This window comes from Nicotiana tomentosiformis, chromosome 2, assembly GCF_000390325.3.
Source record: "Nicotiana tomentosiformis chromosome 2, ASM39032v3, whole genome shotgun sequence".
Taxonomy (NCBI): domain Eukaryota; kingdom Viridiplantae; phylum Streptophyta; class Magnoliopsida; order Solanales; family Solanaceae; genus Nicotiana; species Nicotiana tomentosiformis.
Window position 1 is genome coordinate 68591934 of NC_090813.1, and position 19135 is coordinate 68611068.

Below are 19135 nucleotides of genomic sequence, written 5' to 3' on the forward strand. Positions count from 1 at the left end.
TATATTTATTTTGAAAATAATGCAACAATGTAGAAAAGAGGGAAGGAGATTTTAGATTTTTCATTTCTTAAAAATGAGGCCAAGCATCTAAATTAAGACAAAGAAAGGGTGAGATAGAGAGGTGCAATCCAAAAAGTGTTTCTTCCATTTTCCATTCACACCCTTTAAAGAAAAAACGTAACATATTTCAAACACAAAAGCAAATAAAAATCAAGAAGGAGCTTTCCTCGCAAAAATAGGATAATTAGAAGAGTAATTAAAACAACAGTTTGAGTTCCCACTTAAAATTGGCGTGTAATAGCTTTGGCAGTTTTACCCAATTTAAACAATTTCTAAGCAACAGCTATTCCAAAAATCAGGAAATAAGAAAGCAAAACTTACCTTGTAACTGTACAACGAATGCGAATAAACTATGCAGGAAGAGAGACAAAGAAATTTTAGCAGCTGGGAAAATTTGGAGGAAGAATAGCGAGGCTGTAGGAAGCAGATGGTTAGCACGTGCCTTAGGCCAAAACATTTGCAGCTAAGACCCTCAAATGACACCTCTTCGCGGAAAAAATGCACTGTGTAGCCAAGTAAACAAATAAATTATATGTTTATATGCTATGTATTGACTCCCCTTAATTTCCTGATTTGTTTGCTTTTATATGTTTTGACACCCCTTAACGAAAATTCTGGTTCTGCCACTGCTCGCCAATATTACCAAACGATGTAAAACAATCAAAACTCAACCCATCAACACTGCAACACAACACCCGTTCCCCAATTTATAATATCAGTAAACAAGACTTTAATTTTCGCCATAAATTCAGTCCACAAGCATTATGATGGGCTTCGTGCTAATGCAACTATGAACTTCTTTTCAGACTGAAGAGTAGTATCTGATTAGGGCTTATATTTATAGACTAATTTTCGATCCCAAAATGGGCCACGAAAGCATGGTCAATGAGCTTGAAAATAGAAGAGCAAATTTCATTTGTAGCCGGCCGGTGAAAACAATTATCATTCGCTAGCTATGAATTAAGCCATACAATTTATAGCCCCAAATAAATTATAATGACTAGCCTAAATTGGTCTTCTCCAAATACCGACAAACATTATTGAAAAGCCTAAATCGTTCATCCACGTTCTCATTAAAGGTGCCGCGCGCATATTTCTTGGGCTACTGCTGGTTTAATCCAGATTAACTTCATCATCTATCTAATTTTCTTATTTTTCTTTTTGAACAAACGTCTCCTGCTGGTTCTCATTAAATAATTGTAAAGCCTAAATCGTTCATCCTCCAGCAGAAAATATATGATTTGGCCATGATTAATATATGTCCTAACCTCGTCATGTTTGATTTTTGCTTTTGTACCACGCTAAAGCTAATAAGAAGCAAGTTTAAGAGCTGAAAATATTATGTGTTCTTCACTTTGAATGAGGCTTTATATACCCAAAGTACTTGTGCTTAATTGATTTCGTTAATGCTACCTATGAAGTTTCTGTCTTTTTCGAGTTGATTATTAAGGGCTCAAAGCCTCATGTATTGTAGACCAGAATAACAAGGGGAAATACTTTATGCTCTCTGCGTTTTATTTAACTATTTTAATACGAAATTTAATAAAGAAAGAAGTATATTCAAAACTTGTAGTCTTAAATATGCCATAAATTTTTGTGGATAATAGCGTTCGGGATATATTAATGATACATCAAGAATATATTGTAAAATGCACGATACACTTTATATATACAAAATTTATACATCGTAGAACAGTCTATACACTTTGGATACATAAAAACGCTCGGGGAGACATTAATGATACATTGCAAGATGCACGATACACTCTATATACAAATTTTATGCAATATATATATACTAAATAGACTGTCACTATACAAAAAGTATACTAAAATAGTTTGTCACAATACAATTTATATACAATAGACTGTCACTATACAAAAAATATACAAAATAGACTGTCATTATACAAAATAGACTGTTACTCTATAAAAAATATACAAAATAGGCTGTCACTGTACAATTTATATACAATAAACTGTCACTATACTAAAAATATACTAAATAGATTCTCACAATAGAAAATATATACAAAATAGACTGTAACTATACAAAAAATATATAAAATAGACATTTCGTGCTATTAAATGTAATATATTTGGGCCGAAAGGATATTTCGTGTTAAAGGAAAAAAATATGGGCTATTAAAATTTTGAGGGGCTAGAGAGGATCAGGATTTTGTCAGGTATTGCTGTGGCATCGTACAATCATGGTTAACGTATACTTTTGTTCCACTAGTTCATCCATCTTTTATTTTTCATTCGCAAATATTCGGATATAAGAAATAGTACGTATTTCTCGACCCCTAAAGTCAGAATATTAAAATTATCAACTGCCATAATTTGCCGGAAAAAATAAGTGAAGTTCAATCAGTTGAAGTTATTTATAATATGTTCTAGCTAGATGCACTGATGCGCACTTAGGGATTTACTCTACAAACACAAGGTACTGTAATTATTTTTTATACTTAACTTGATTTTTTACATTGCACATGCATAAATTTTAAGTTAATTGTCAAAGTCAAAAGCTGTTTTGCCATACTATACAAAGTTAGGGTGCTAAACTATTCCTCAGCTCTTTTAGCAGCTTCAGTACTTGCTACATGCAACAGTTTTTTTTTTTTAAAAAAAAAAAAAAATGTATAACACGGTTTTGGCCTTTGAGGCTTTGATTAGATGATTAACACTAAGTTCACGGCATCACTTGCTTTATAGTAGTAGTAGTAGATTAAGGAGTTAATGCGCATTGGAGTTCCCGGACCTTAATTTGTATTTTCTTTATCTCCTCAAATATTCCGTTGTTATACTTGGACAGGAAAATAAAAAACAAAAATAAAAAGCATTCTTTATCTCCTCAAGCCTTTCGTTGTTATACTTGGACAGGAAAATAAAGAATAAGAACAAATACAAAAAGCAAAGAAGACAACAGGAACAACATCAAAGTAAAATAACCACAAAAAAGAAGAATTTATTGTTCTACTCCTTGATTTTATAGATTAGATGACTTAAGCCAGTTTTTAAAAAGGCCTTACACTTATTTACTAAATTTCTTATATAACTTATATAACTTTATCGGAAGTTAAATCTTTGTATACAGTCAAAATTGGGCTTGCTCGATTTCGTATGGTTAATCGAGACTGGGGCGGCAGACAAAAGTTCGATCCAAAGTTATATTGGATCGTTACATGATTAGATATGGCCTAGCTCGTGATTCAGGGATCGAGATCGAGACCAGCTAAGGTCGAGACCGAGAAGGATAGAGATCTAGCGAGATCGAAAGAAGCCTGCTAAGTCGAATAATAAAAAGCCGAGGAATCCGTGACCGGGCGAGAATTGTGGCGGAGATCTCAGTATGTATCAAGATAAGACCGGTTGATTAGCCAATCGGGAGATTTCCTTCTGTATTTTGAATTGTACCATATGTGGAACTCCTCTACTATATAAAGGGGGTTCCAATCATTTAGTAAAGGGGATGGACGCATATCAAAGCAGTTTATAACATTTTCTTAAGCATTCTTATTATGTTGTCCACTTCTTGCTTTTCAATAATATACTCAGTTGGTTCGAGGGCGACCTAGCTCGAGGGCCAAGGTAGCACGTTAATTCCACTTCAATTCTCATATTTCTCAGTTTGTGCCATGTAAAATCACATATCCTTAATTCCACTTACAAATTTAATTGTTATCCGATTTTAAGGGTAAACAGTTTGGCGCCCACCGTGGGGCTAAGGATAATAGTGATTGTCTGGGGCTAATTTTCATAACACACACTGCTTTATACTTGTTCTTGTAAGCATTTTTGATTTCATGATCAGCATGTCGAACTCTCAAGCAGTACCCACACATATCGACAACGGCCTTGGTTTTCATGGCGAAAACGACAATGTAGCCGCCCAAGGAAACGAAGTGCTTCCAGTTGACCTCAAGGGAGTACCAGTTGCAGACCCTATCGATGTCAGTTCTCATGTTGCCCTGAATACAAATATGGGCGTCGACCCAGAAAATAGCATCCGCAGAGACGTTCGATCAGAACGCACAGGGCGGCGAAGAAGGCGGAATCAGCCTTCGAATAATATTCAAAATGCTGCAGGCTCAACAAGTTTCAATAGCACAACTTCAAACTCAGAACCACACACCGAGTAGGGTCGAACCCGAGCCATCACAGGAAATTGTTCATAGGGCCAAACCAGAGCCGGGGAGGTCAAATGTGAATGAGTCAGGGACCGACCACGCTATCTTGAAAATGTTCGAGGAGTTGACAAATCAAATTGAATCAGAGGAGAAGAAGATTGAAGCGAATGACAAAAAAGTGAAAATATATAACTCCTGAGTTGATCAAATTCCGGGAGCACCACCGATTTTGAAGGGTTTGGATTCAAAGAAGTTCGTACAAAAGACCTTCCCCCCGAGCGCGGCTCCTAAGCCCATTCCGAAGAAATTTCGCATGCCAGAAATTCCCAAGTATAATGGAACTACTGACCCCGACGAGCATGTCACTTCTTACACATGCGCAATAAAGGGAAACGATCTAGATGACGATGAGATCGAGTTCGTACTGCTGAAGAAATTCGGAGAAACTTTATCAAAGAGGGCGATGATATGGTACCATAATTTACCGCCTAACTCCATTGATTCTTTTGTCATGCTCGCAGATTCCTTCGTCAAAGCACACGCCGGAGCAATAAAGGTCGAGACTAGAAAGTCGGACCTCTTCAATGTAAAACAGAAAGACAACGAGATGCTCAGAGAGTTCGTATCTCGGTTCCAAATGGAGCGTATGGATCTGCCCCCGGTCGCCGAAGATTGGGCCGTTCAGGCTTTCACTCAAGGCCTAAATACAAAGTTCGGTAGCCACACAACAGTTAAAGCAGAACTTGATTGAATATCCAGCTATAACCTGGGCCGATATGCATAATCGGTACCGGTCAAAGATTTGGGTCGAGGATGACCAGTTGAGGACTCCTTCCAGGTCCGTTTATCCAAACAGGACCATCGACAGAGTTAAAAGGGATATTGACCTGGAACCACGGTCAAACAGAGATCGATATCAGCCATACGGTGGAGATCAGAGAAACAACGGGCCTGGATGCAACCCCGTTCGAATTGATAGAAGAAATGATCGGGGACAGAGCTCTCGAGGGCTCACGGGTAAGAGTGGTTTCGACAGAAATGTCGAACCTAAAGAAGCACCACGACTATCGGAATACAACTTCAACATCGATGCATTAACTATTGTATCGGCCATTGGGCGCATCAAAGACACCAGGTGGCCCGACCTCTATAGACTGATCCGGCCCAGAGAAATCCTAATCAAATGTGCAAATATCATGGCACCCATGGTCATAAAACAGAAGATTGCAGAAACTGAGGGAGGAGGTAGCTCGTTTGTTCAACGAAGGGCATCTTCGAGAATTCTTAAGCGATCGGGCTAAAAAACACTTCAAGAATAGAGATTCAAACAGACAGAATGAGCAAGAAGAGCCGCAACACGTGATCCACATGATTGTTGGACGGGTCGATATTCCTCAGGGGCCCGTATTCAAACACACCAAGGTGTCGATCACGAGGGAAAAGTGGACTCGAGACTACGTACCGGAAGGGACCTTGTCTTTCAATGGTGAGGATGCAGAGGGGATCTTACAACCCCACAACGACACACTGGTGATATATGTCCTTATGAATACAATTCAACTTAAACTTGTTTTGTAGCTCGGCCAACATTATTCGATCGAGGGTCGTAGAACAGCTCGGCCTACAAGGTCACAGCCCACAGCCCGAGTACTTAACGTCTTCAACATGGCAAGAGAAACCACCAAAGGTGAAATTATTTTGCCAGTAAACATGGTCGGGACCATCCAAGAAACAAATTTCCATGTGATCGATGGTGACATGAGATACAACGCCCTGCTTGGAAGGCCTTGGATCCATAACATGAGGGCAGTACCCTCGACCCTTCACCAAGTTCTGAACTTTCCGACATCGGAGGGAGTCAAAACAGTGTACCGGGAGAAATCCGCCGCCAAGGAAATATTTGCAGTCGATAAAGTGATACTTGTATCGGCACTCTCATCAACGAAGTGATCAAAGGGAAAGTAGGAGGTCAAATAGAAACCATAGATACCGACCTTGACCCAATTGCAGGAGTAAGGGATCGACGAGGATGACGACTACTGGATCCCTCGATCCTTCATAATTCCCGATGACTCTGACACCACCAAGTCAACGGTCGAAGAGCTAGAACAAGTCACACTGGCCAAGCATCAGCCCGAACGAAAGGCATACATGGGCACGGGGCTAACCCTCGAGCTCAGGAAAAAATTTATTCATTTCCTTAAAGCTAACACAGATTGCTTTGCTTGGTCCCACCTCGATATGACAGGGATCCCACCAGAAATTACCACTCATAAACTAAGCCTGGACCCCAAATTCCGCCCAGTGAAGCAAAAAAAAAAAGGCCCCAGTCCGAGGTCAAACATGCCTTCATCAAGGATGAGGTAACCAAACTTCTCAAAATAGGATCCATTCGGGAAGTAAAGTACCCCGAATGGTTAGCAAACGTAGTGGTAGTCCCTAAGAAGGGAAACCTTAGAATATGTATAGATTATAAAGACCCGAATAAAATTCTTTTCCTTTGCCTAATATCGATCGTATGATCGATGCCACGGCCGGCCACGAGACTCTCAGTGTTCTCGATGCCTACTCCGGGTACAACCAGATACAGATGAACCTAGAGGATCAGGAAATGACCTCGTTTATCACTAAGTACGGTACCTACTGTTATAATGTAATACCGTTCGGTCTAAAAAATGCTGGTGCAACTTATCAATGCCTAGTAAATCAAATGTTCGAAGAACAAATAGGAAAATCAATGGAAGTTTATATTGATGACATGTTAGTTAAGTCACTGCGAGCAGAGGACCATTTAAAGCATTTGTAGGAGACTTTCGATATACTGAGGAAGTACAATATGAAGCTCAATCCCGAAAAGTGTGTATTCGGGGTTGGCTCAGGCAAGTTTCATGGTTTCATGGTGTCCCACCGGGGAATCGAGATCAACCCCGATAAAATCAAAGCTATTGAGGATATCACGGTAGTGGATAATGTAAAGGTCGTGCAGAGGCTGACGGGGTGGATATCCAACCTAGGATGATTCATTTCGAGATCCTCAGATAGGAGTCACCGATTCTTCTCGCTGCTTAAGAAGAAGAGCAATTTTGCATGGACTCCGAAATGCCAGCAGGCCTTGGAGGAACTAAAGCAGTATTTATCGAGCCTGCTGCTACTTCACACCCCGAAAGTGGACGAGCAGCTTTACCTGTACTTAGCAGTCTCGGAGATAGCAGTAAGTGGAGTCCTGGTCCAAGAAGAACAAGGTACACAATTCCCTGTGTATTATGTTAGTCGGACCTTAGGTGAGGCCGAAACTAGATATCCACACTTAGAAAAATTAGCGCTTGCTTTAATAAGCGCCTCTAGGAAACTAAAACCATATTTCCAATGTCATCATATATGTGTTGTAACAACTTATCCTCTTCGAAATACTTTGCACAAACCCGAGCTTTCGGGTCAATTAGCCAAATGGGCCGTAGAAATCAGTGGGTACGATATTGAGTATCGACCCCGAACCGCCATCAAGTCTCAAATCTTAGCGAACTTCATGGCTGACTTTATGCCGGCCCTCGTACCCGAGGGTGAAAAAGAACTACTAATAAAATCTGATACATCTTTGGGAGTCTGGACCCTTTTTACAGACGGTGCTTCGAACGCGAATGGGTCCGGACTAGGCATCGTACTAAAATCACCCACAGGTAATGTAGTTAGACAGTCTATCAGAACTACAAAATTGACTAACAATGTGACCAAGTATGAGGCCATGATTGCAGGTCTCGATCAAGCTAGAAGCTTGGGAGTTGAGGTCATAGAGGCTAAGTGTGATTCCCTCCTCATGGTAAACCAAGTTAACGGGACTTTTGAAGTCCGAGAAGATCGAATGCAGAGGTACTTGGATAAACTACATGTGACTCTACATCGATTTAAGGAATGGACCTTGTAACATGTACCTCAAGAACAGAACAGCGAGGTCGACGCTCTTGCAGACTTAGGTTCGTCGGTCAAGGACGATGAACTCAACTCGGGAACTATCGTACAACTTATGAGATCGGTAATCGAAGAAGGTCACGCCGAGATAAACTCCACAAGTTTAACCTGGTATTGGAGAAACAAGTACATAGAGTACTTAAAGAACGGGAAGCTTCCATCAGATCTAAAGGAGTCGAGAACTTTGCGCACAAAGGCAACACGGTTCACTTTGTCCGAAGACGGAACACTGTTTAGAAGGACATTCGATGGACCGTTGGTAATATGTTTGGGACCGGGAGATACCGACTACATCCTATGGGAAATTCACGAGGGCACTTGTAGAAATCATTCTGGTGCCGATTCGCTGGTCCATAAAGTAATCATATTAGGGTATTATTGGACCGATATGGAGAAGGATGCAAAGGAGTTCGTTCAAAAATACGACAAATGCCAAAGGCATGCACCCATGATTCATCAACCCGGGGAACTACTCCATTCGGTCCTATCCCTATGGCCCTTTATGAAATGGGGAATGGACATCGTTCGCCCTCTCGCGTCGGCCCCAGGTAAGGTTCAGTTTATTTTGTTTATGACTGATTATTTCTCTAAATAGGTTGAAGTACATGCTTTGGAGAAAGTCAGAGAAAAGAAAGTCATAGACTTCATTTAGGATCACGTCATATGTCGATTCGGGATGCCCTCCAAGATTGTATGTGATAATGGATAACAATTCATCGGCATCAAAGTAACTAAATTTCTTGAGGATTACAAGATCAAAAGGATCCTATCAACACCTTATCATCCAGCGGGAACGGACAAGCCGAATCAACCAACAAAACCATCATCTAAAATCTTAAGAAGAGATTGACTGATGCCAAAGGAAAATGGAGAGAAATACTACCTGAGGTTCTATGGGCATACCGCACAACATCGAAATCCAGTACCGGAAAAACACTATTCTCATTAGTTTATGGCGCCGAAGCTCTGATCCCGATCGAGGTCGGGGAACCTAGCATCAGGTTTCGATAAGCAACAGAGGAATCAAATAACGAGACCATGAATATGAGCCTAGAATTGTTAGATGAAAGATGTGAAGCCGCTCTCGTCCGATTGGCTGCCCAAAAATAGCGGATCAAAAGTTACTACAATCGAAGAGCCAATCTTAGACATTTTAACATCGGGGACTTGGTGCTAAGAAAAATCACCCTCAACACCTGAAACCCGAATGAAGGGAAACTGGGTCCGAACTGGGAAGGACCATACGAGGTTCTCAAAATCATCAGAAAAGGATCCTACAAGCTCGACACGATGAACGACGAATAACTGCCGAGCAATTGGAATGTATCACACCTAAAACGATACTACTTCTAAGGTACGCCCCCTTCCATTTTCATTTATATTCTAAACTAACCCTTGCAGGTGTTCGACCAGAAACAATGATGAATTCTTCAACACGAAGCCTTTAGGTCTGAAAGTACGCGTTGCACTCTTTTTCCCTTAGACCGATTTTGTCCTAAATGGGTTTTCCGGCGAGGTTTTTAATGAGGCAACCATTGATCGTGCTAACTTAGAACAATTCAACACTATCTGAGGCTTCTTTACAATCAACCTCGAATACTGGGGGACATTGCCCTTGAATGTCAACTTTGATGAAAGGAAGTTACTTCATGGCAGCAGGGTCTTGATAGAAAACATTTGTAAGGGCCAAAACGGTCAAACGAACCATGCCCGCGTAGTTTGCTCGAGTCTTGGAACAGAACATGTATGCATGTATAATCATTTATAAAGAGAAGTATTTTTCTTTACCGATATCTCATGCCTTAGAAAAATTTTTCTACTTTATAATTTCATGCTCTCGATCTATTATATAAACATGCTTAAGGGCTGACCATAAATCGGATAATTAACCCCACGCTCGGGGATTGCCGTTCGAAAAATAAAGGAGATCGAATTATTACTCCGAGATCATAAGACCTTTTAGGCAATCCTATATTTTTATAGGCCACGGCCACCCCACTCGGGCACTGACACTTCGGGCAAGCTGGAAGTAAAACTGGAAAATAAGCCCAAGGGGCAAATCCCGAACTAAAAAGGCTACGACCTAATTAACACGGTTCGGAGACTTTCGAATTTCGTAACAAAACAAGCCTTCGAATTCTTTCATAAACCAGTTAAAAAGGCTACCCCCGACAAAATCATAAAAGGCTTCGATAATATCAAGCCTTGAAAACTCTAAGGAGTACAAAGTTTTTCGGACTCTCAAACAATTCCTTATTGAATGCTAAGTCATTACAAGTTTTGCAAATACAAATTTAAAAAAAATTCAAGCTTAAAAGGGGAGAAAGCCATAAACAATCTTTTCACGAAAGCCTAAGGGCTGTTTTTTGCTTTCGAGAGACCATCCTCGCTCAAATAAAAAACCTAAGAATTACCTTACTTCGAGTTCGAGCAAGCACTCACTCGATCGTAAAGCCTAAGGGCTATACTAGTTCGGTTTTAATCAAATTTTCTAAACCTCGTACTTTAGAATACAATTTCATAATTTTATAAGGAAGAAAGGAAGAAATGTTTTATATATATGTCAAAAATCATTTACAAGGGCAGCATGGCCCGATCAAATTTCTCTACAAAAGAATGAAACGGTCTTAAAAGAAACACAAAAAATACTAATCCTAAAGGACTTAGTCTTCTTCGGGAGCAGCATCGAGGCCTTCTCTATTTTCAGATCCGCTCATACTTCCAGAATCATCATCATCAAGAAAGTCCAACACTCGGGCTTTAGCTTTAAGCTCCTTAGCATTCTCGATCTTGGTTGTAAGATTGAAGCCACGAGCATGGATGTCCTCGAGAGTCTCCCTTCGAGACTGGCATTTGGCATACTCGCCAACCCTGTTCACTCGAGCTTGAACAGCTTCGGCAACCTCCTTTGCTCGAACCTGAGCTGCTTAAGCGTTGGACCGGTAGACAGCCACCATTGCATCAGCATTATCCTTGGCCGTTTCGACCTTCAATTTGGCCGTTGCAAGTTCTATGACCAGCCTCTCTTGATCCGAAGTTGCTGAACTCAACCGAGACTAGAACTCCTCAAATTTCTTGGCTTGCACCAAGGCCTTCTCTTTCAAGCTTCAGAGTTGGGCCTCAGCCGAGGCCAGTTGAGCTTGGGCAGCCTTCTTTTCTGAGGCAAGGCGGTTCATGTTCTTCTACCTGCTCGGACAAATTAGCTTGTTCTTTCTGAGCTACTTCTAGCTCAGCCTGAAGTCCTTTTTTCCCCCTGTTCTTAAAGATATCCCTCTCCTCAGTAAGCCCTCGAATTTCAGCTTCGTACCGGCTCAGCTCCCCTCGGGATCGGAAGAAAGCCTCGTGATGAAGCACAGAAGCCTACAAAAATAGAAAGAGGGAATTATACAAGGGGAGAAAAGTATAAGTATGAAAATTGACAAAGCAAATATGAACATACCTGGTTCAGGGCCTGTTGGGCTTCGTTGAAAAGACAAGGCGCTCCCACCTCGTCCATATGGGCTTGGTCTTCTTCTGTGACCAAACGTCGGAGGTAGCTAGCCACCCCTACGGGGGTAGCAAGAACTCGGGCATCATCCGAGACCGTGATAACGATTGTTCGCTTACACCTAGGATCGACACTAGGGGCCGAAAACTGATTGTCAGTTTAAAACTCGAGGAAACCTTGCTCGAACTCTTCTTCGGAACCTCCAAGTCACTCAGACCGGTGACACCTTCTACCCCAACAAAATAACCATGAAAGGAATCTTCCTCCGTGGGCTCCTTCCCCATAACAAGTCTCCACGACCTGAGCATTGTGTATCATCGACTCAGAAAATAAAGGAAACGAGGGGGAATCCCTGATCTCTCTTGCCCCAAGTGGGTCTTTTGGGGCGCCGCCTCTATCTTGGGGAGCCTCGAGCTCGGTTTCTGCATCAGGATCCACCACCTCTTCAACAGTCTTTTTGCCCCGAGACAAAGAATCTTTGGTTTCTCTCATCTCGGGGACTTGGGCCGAAGTCTCCTCCTCGACCTCATCGAGCCTAGACGGAGCAATATCAACTCCCACAAGTTTCGAAGTCCTCCAAGTCTCGGTGCTAGCTCGAGCACGGGCCACCAGCCCAGAATAATCTTCTTTCTCTTCTTCTTCTTTTTCTTCTTCCCTTATCCTTTGGACTGACTCCATAGTCAGTGGGACTATGTTCCCCTTGGTTTTACGGGTTGTTCTCTTCTTGGGTTCTTGACCCTAAGAGTTCAAGGCCCTTTTTCTCTTATTCTCCTTCGCCGGTTTGAGATAGGTGGTGAAACCTCTTCATCACCAGACGGGGGTCTCATAGTCGCATCCTTTCCGAGACCTACAAAAGGAGAAAGTAAGTAAACTCATGTTTGAAAAAATGTTTGAACGATAGACAAATCGGTAAGTCAGGAAGAAGGCTTACCATGAGTACGAGCCTCCCACCGACCCTTTGACAAATCGTGCCATGCACGCTCGATGTGTGTTGATGTCGAGACCAGGCTCCTAACCCAGTTCTCGAGGTGGGGAACCGCACCGGGCATCCAAGCAACGACTGCATCGGGAAAAATACTAATAAGAAAAGAGGAGGAAGTAAAAACAACGAACATGAGTTAAAGACGGAATCATACTTACATTTCATATTCCATTTTTGAGGAAATGACATGCTCTCAGCCGGGATTAGGTCCGTGATCTTCACCCGAACGAACCGACCTATCCAGCCCCGATCTTTTGTCTTCATCTATACTCGAGAGGAGCGACTTGGTGGCCCGGCATTAAAGCTTTATCAGCCCACCTCGATAGAGTCGAGGGCTATATAATCTTATGAGGTAGTCAAGGGTGAAAGGAAGCCCGTCGATTTTGCTCACGAAGAAACGGAGAAATATAACGATCCTCCAGAAAGAGGGGTGAATTTGGCCAAGGGTCACCTGGTATTTCTTGCGGAAGTCTACGATGACTGGATCGAGGGGACCCAGCGTGAAAGGATAAGTATAAACACTCAGGAACCCTTCCACGTGGATGGTAATCGCTTCTTCTGGTCCCGGTATCACAACCTCTTTATCTCCCCAGTTGCAATCTTTCTTCACCTGGTCAAGGAAGATTTTGGGTATCGAGCACATATATCTCGATATCGGCTCGCATCGACCAGGGACCTACGAAGGTTTCTCGACCTTAAAGTCAGAATTAATAACACATACCCCAGGAATAAGTTCTTCAGGGCGTGACTCCACCACTGGTTTCTCGCCGGCCGACCGAGATTAGGAAGCAGCCTTTTTCTGCGGAACAATTTTAGATATTTTGGCCTTTTAGTTTTTGTGGAAAAAGAAGAATGGAGACTGAAATATTCGATGTTTTAGTAAGAACAAGTAAAGAAACTCAAAAACCTCAAGATATGAAGCTTTGAAGAAGGCAAAGAACTACGGAGATTGGAATGAAAAAGATTTGAAAGTAAAAGTTTGAAATAATGAAGAAGGAGGGCTATTTATTAGTTTCACAACGACGGTCAAAACTGGTAGCGGCCGACCATCGACTAACACGCATTACATACTTGGGAAACTGTACCGATAAGATGTTTCAGTCGCTTCTGATGCTTATGTCACGATGATTATGTCATGATCGAAGGCTTAAATCGTTTCTTGTCACTACTCTCCAAAAAATAAGGGGACTATCTGTATACAGTCAAAATCGGACTTGCCCGATTTCGTATGGTTAATCGAGACCGGGGCGGCAGACCAAGGTTCGATCCCAAATTATATTGGATCATTACATGATTAGATATTGCCTAGCTCGTGATTCAGGGATCGAGATCAAGACCAGCTAAGGTCGAGACCGAGAAGGATAGAGATCTAGCGAGATCGAAAGAAGCCTGCTAAGTCAAATAACAGAAAGCCGAGGAATCCGTGATCGGGCGAGAATTGTGGCGGAGATCTCGGCATGTATCAAGATAAAACCGGTTGATTAGCCAATCAGGAGATTTCCTTTTGTATTTAGAATTGTACTATATATGGAACTCCTCTACTATATAAAGGGGGTTCCAATCATTTTGTAAAAGGGATGGACACATATCAAAGCAGTTTATAACATTTTCTTAAGCATTCTTATTCTATTGTCCAGTTCTTGCTTTTCAATAATATACTCAGTTGGTTCGAGGGCGACCTAGCTCGAGAGTCAAGGTTCGTTACATTGGTTTGCTTTGATTTACAGTTAATTTTTAATTTCAATTCTCATATTTCTCAATTTGTGCCACGTAAAATCACATATTTTTAAAACTATTTACAAATTTAATTGTTATCCGATTTTAAGAGCAAACAAACTTATAACTTATATGCAAAGTTGTTAAAACAAATTATGATCAATATCTTCCGCTATTACTTTTTAATTGACAATTAGCTAGTCAATCCTTGCCTTTCAAAGTAACAATTTTGTTGGAATTTGTGTTTACGGAGCCACTAAACACGTCAACTTATACAGAGGTCTCGAAAGAAGAATTCGTACAAAGCTAGTATTGTAAATAAAGTTGATTCAAGTTGGAGCGAACAAGAGGAAAGAAACGGGAAGTAAGTGTTGTTTCAATTGCCTAGCAATTAGCATTTTCATTCGTAGTTACCTCAATAAAATCATTAAATCACAATATAAAATGTGAAACTATTAATGATTTCTGACAAAAGGCAGCAAACATATAAAAAGATTTACTTATATCATTAATAATAAGCAATAATTATTTAAGTTACTCTTTCCGTTCGCTTTTACTTGTTCGAATCATTCCCTTAAGAGATAATGATGAAGTACTTATTTTATCATAATACCTACAATAATGATAGCATTTTAGAAAAATCTTATAAGGAAATGTATTGGGAATAAGTAGTTAATGATAAGGATAAAACATGAAAAAAAAATATTTTTTTTTTAATTTATTAAAATAGACAAGTAGAGTAAGAATGAAATATATATTTTCAGTATAGAAGAGAGATAAAAATAAAGTGAGAGAATATATATTACTCCATAAATAACTTTTGAAGCCTCTAAATTTTGGGGCCTACAGCTTTTGCTGTAGCGGTTTTAAGGTAAAACCGCCCCCTGGAAGCCAACTCTACTTTGAGGGACGAGCATAGTGTTCAGACATTTGGGGTTCCATAGGAAGCAAGTGCTCCACTTGATGTCTCAGTAATTTGATATTTTGGGAGTATTTGTTTGGAAGTTTGGGTTATACAACTTTTTCACTTTGCTTTAAAGCTCAAATAATCTGATATTTTTCGAGTTGCTTGTTTGCTAGTTTCAGGGAATACATCATTCATCTAATCATCATTTGGAGCTTATCATAACTGTTCATTTTGTTTGATAGTTTCATGGCACCGTTCCTCGTCTGCCTACTACCTGAATATAGGCTTTTTCGCTTTGTTCGGTAGTTTTGAGAGCATCATTCATCGTTTACCTAATACTACATGAGTATACAGCTATTTCACTTCTGGAATGTTCATGTCAACTTAAATTTACGAAATTCTGTTGCAATTGCTGCTTTTAAAAAGGACTAATCCAATTAAAAGATTAATATTCCACGCAATAACTTTTAGGTTCGAGGGAGCCGTGCTTGCACTAAGGAAGACCGTCTACATCACATCCTTAGGGTGCGATCCTTTTTCGAACCTTACGTGATCGCGGAATATGTACGGGTTCGAGCGAGTCGTGCTTGCATTAAGGTAGACCGTCTACCTCACACCCTTAGGGTGCGGCCCTTTTCCGAACCTTACGTGATCGCGGAATATCTTGTGCACCGCATTGCCCTTGCAATAACTTTTATGTGTTTGGGATATACCTGTTAATCGGGTCGGACTGACCCGTTTACAGCCCGGTTCAACCCGGTACTATAGCGTGGGGGGCGGGATGGGACGGGTTGGGCAAGGAGCGGGTTTCAAACGAACAGTTTTTTGATACCGATGCACCGGAACCCGCTAAGCCCGTTAACCCGTTAACGGGTTGTTAACGGGTTACAACCCGGTTCAGCCCGTTAACGGGCTACAACCCGGTTCAGCCCGTTTATTAACGTTTTTTTTTTAAATGGACCAACTGAAACTCCTGATATGACACTTGTATTTCTTATCTACACAAACATTTAGAAACATTATATAATTATTATGCTAACATTGTTGATGCTTCTTCTGCTGCAGATGCAAATATTCCTTCAAGTTCAGTTTCAACATCTGGGACCAGTTCTTTGGATGATAATGATGGTGTTGAAGATTATTTGATTTGGTCTACAATAGGGGAGCATCAAGCCATCAACAAACCAGTAGCAGGAATAACAATAAACTTCAATTCTACTTGCAAAAGTCAGCAGAGCCCTGCACAAAGGAATTTCTACCATTGGGTTGGTGGAGGAGCAACTCAAATCAATTTTCTGTTCTTTCAGCCATGGCTCGAGACGTCCTAAATGTGTCGATTTCAACAGTCGCATCAGAGAGCGCATTTAGCCAAGCTAGGCAGCAACTAGGAGATACCCGTCATTCATTGGGTAGCAACGCTTTGAAAATTCTAGTGTGCTTCAGAGATTGGATAAGATCAGAACGACGAAATCAAGGGCGTGACGAGGTAGATGAAGCAGAGGACCAAGAAATTGGAGATATAATGGTTTATGGTTCCGATTCAACCAATGCCGGAAACCAAAAACCTCATGTTGACATGGATGAACTTACAAAAATGATGCAAAGCATGTGATGTACTATTTATTTTTTTATAATTGTTGTAAACTTATAATTTGCAAGTTCAAAAATAACAAAATCAAAAAAGAACTTGCAACTTAATTTGAAGTATTATATATTATTCAATAAAAATATCAAATGAAAGTTTTCAGAGCTTGATCCTTACATATATGTCTTATTAAATAATTTTTTGTAGCCACTTACTTTCAAATTTTAATTTTAACATTATAAAATTCAAATTTCAAATTTAAAATTTTAAACTTCAAAGTTTAATTCTAAGCCTTAAAAGTTTACAAATACTTAAGTATCAATAACATTGAATAAGAAAAATAAAATTTACTTAAAAAAAATAAATAATAATCCACGGCCCGCTAACAACCCGCTAACAACCCTCTAAGCCCGAACTCGGACGGACAAAAAAAACCCGAAAAAATACAGTCCGCTAATTCAGCCCGCTAACAGCCCGCAATGTTAAATGGACGGGCTAATTTTTTTTTTTGTCCAGCCCGTCCCAACCCGCCCGTTAAACACCCATTGTTTGGGATAAGTTTGAGTTGAGCGGTGAAGAAATAAATCATGCACGCGGTAGAAACGGATGTGGGATGTATTTGTAAAGATGTCGGATCAAATTTTAGCTTTAATTAATTAATTGATTCTTTAAATTCGTGAAAGTTAAGTTAAAATATTGGTAATTGTGAACCAAGGAAGTATATAGCATAACCCATGTTTAATTTCCGAATCATTTCAAATCATGCATCCGGTCCTTTTTCTTTAATTTTCTCATTATAAGAAAATAATTATTTATGATTACAGTAGGTTGATTTTATATAATTGTGTCATAATGGGATGAAGTCCCAACGAAGCTATAGATGAGGACGAAAGGAAGTTAATTATATATTGGGAAATGAAATGATGAAGTCCCAATTCAAAGTTATAGATGAGGACGAAAGGAAGTTGGCTACCATACCTAGCTGCTAACTAATGAGGATTAAGGAAAGGAAAAAGAAAATAAATTTGGAAGTTTATCTTTTGCTGCATGTCGACAAACAAAAAGCCCGAAGGTATCCGCGTATAGAATCCCACATTGTTTTTGTCCTTTTACATGTAATTCAGGCTATTTAGCTTCCTACATTTCTCCATGCACAATATTACTACAAAAAAGCCACTTGTCGGAAACAGAAAATGGCCAGTACTTCAAGCAGTACTAGGAGTGATAGAAAGGAGGAAGAATCTCTATACGAGACATGGATGAATCTTCAACGTGAAGAACTGACAGAGCTTGAACATGCTGTAACTCAGGCCAGAAACGGCCATATGAATGACCAGGAACTGACAAAACTCATACAAAAGATTACAAATAACTTCCAAGAATACTCAAACAACCGTAAACGCCTAGCCCAAATCGACGCGTCGCCATTCTTCGCACCCACTTCATGTACCCCATTAGAGAACTCAGTCTTATGGATCGGTGGCTGCAGACCGTCTTCTTTCATACGTTTCATCTACGCCCTCTGCGGCATCGAGATTGAGTCTCATCTCACTGAGTTCCTTCAAGGGACCAAAATAGGCGAATTCGGCGAGCTAACGGCAAAACAAATAAGCATGGTCGACGAGTTGCAAGGCAAGACGATTAAAGAAGAGAGGGAACTTTGTTCAAGATTGGCTAGCTTGCAAGAACACATAGTTGACCAGCCTGTCGCTAGCAAGCTGAAGAAAGATAGTGGGGATGAGGGAAACTACTGCGAGAATGCAGATGAACTTTTAGATGAACATATCCATGAAATGGCAACTGTTGTTGAAGAAGCTGATGACTTGAGGATGAAGACATTACAGGAGATTACAAGCTTACTTACACCAGCACAGGCAGTGGAATACTTAGCAGCAGCCAAGAGGATGAGGCTTTGTTTTCAACAATGGGGCAAGAAAAGGGATCGTGAGCATACCAACAAATTAAATTCTGTCGATTAGAATAGTTTAATTTCTTGTATGTATAAAAGGTTGGATAGTTCTATACATTTGTTTAGCATATATATATATATATTGTTTTAACTTAAATACCACACAAGAGGGGTGATTTGTGTGGTGTCCAATTTTTCGCGTGTACAGATTATAGAAGGACCTGGTTCTTCTATGTGTTCCTTATCCTACTGTTGCGAAATAATAAATGCAGAAATTAAAGAACACAAGGATTTTTACATGGAAAATACCTGGCTCAAAAGGTGAAAAAACCACGACCTACTTCCCACTAGAATTTTTCCAAAACTCTTCACTAAATCACTGAGCCAAAAACT

General features: G+C 40.4%; 1 protein-coding gene across 1 annotated transcript; it reads left to right on the forward strand.

Annotated features, from left to right (window-relative positions):
• The first annotated feature begins 17814 nt into the window (after positions 1-17814).
• Positions 17815-18872, forward strand: LOC104095451 (protein DOG1-like 3). Its single transcript, XM_009601601.4, has one exon. It carries the CDS (start codon positions 18027-18029, stop codon positions 18810-18812), a length of 786 nt encoding a protein of 261 aa, XP_009599896.1. The 5' UTR covers positions 17815-18026; the 3' UTR covers positions 18813-18872.
• The last annotated feature ends 263 nt before the right edge of the window (positions 18873-19135 follow it).

What these genes read in the sequence shown, in the direction of transcription:
- LOC104095451 (XM_009601601.4), top strand. Translation starts at nt 18,027, where the DNA reads ATGGCCAGTACTTCAAGCAGTACTAGGAGTGATAGAAAGGAGGAAGAA.